Raw genomic sequence first — 526 nt, 5'->3', positions numbered from 1 at the left:
CCCCGTGCCTCCTCCCTCTCCAACACCACGCGGTTGTGGCTCCGGGTAATGGCGAACACCCAGGTGTCCCCCATGTTGACCAGGTCCGGCAGCGAGTACTCAGGCACTACCTCCAGGCTCTGGGGGTCGTGGGCCGTCAGCCCCACGCGCAGGTGCCCGCACCAGCCCAGCTCCTTCTCCTCAATCTCCACCAGGAAGATCTGCCCGGGTGCCAGAGGCTCCTGGCTGAAGCAGAGCCCGTTGGCGGCGAACACCCAGGTGTCCCCCATGTTGACCAGGTCCGGCAGCGAGTACTCAGGCACTACCTCCAGGCTCTGGGGGTCGTGGGCCGTCAGCCCCACGCGCAGGTGCCCGCACCAGCCCAGCTCCTTCTCCTCAATCTCCACCAGGAAGATCTGCCCGGGTGCCAGAGGCTCCTGGCTGAAGCAGAGCCCGTTGGCGAAGCTCTCCACCCGGGTGGCTTGCGTGTGTGAGGCATCCAGGCGAATGTTGGTGCCGTGGATGTGGTGGAAGCGTGCAGCAAGCC

The 526-nt window shown here is 66.3% G+C and overlaps 1 protein-coding gene across 1 annotated transcript in view; it reads right to left on the bottom strand.

Annotated features, from left to right (window-relative positions):
- NEURL2 (neuralized E3 ubiquitin protein ligase 2) overlaps positions 1–524 on the bottom strand; it is a gene marked incomplete at its 5' end in the record, with an annotated part of 2604 nt that extends 2080 nt beyond the window's left edge. Inside the window, 2 exon segments of the mRNA XM_017735544.1 lie at positions 1–110; positions 306–524. The exon segment at positions 1–110 is cut by the window's left edge and continues 1 nt beyond it. Of these exon segments, the coding sequence (XP_017591033.1) occupies positions 1–110; positions 306–524 (329 nt within the window).
- Positions 525–526: the final 2 nt, after the last annotated feature.

This window comes from Corvus brachyrhynchos, unplaced genomic scaffold, assembly GCF_000691975.1.
Source record: "Corvus brachyrhynchos isolate BGI_N302 unplaced genomic scaffold, ASM69197v1 scaffold10, whole genome shotgun sequence".
Lineage (NCBI taxonomy): Eukaryota > Metazoa > Chordata > Aves > Passeriformes > Corvidae > Corvus > Corvus brachyrhynchos.
The sequence above is the reverse complement of the archived record's forward strand: the minus strand, read 5'-3'. Positions and strand labels throughout refer to the sequence as shown.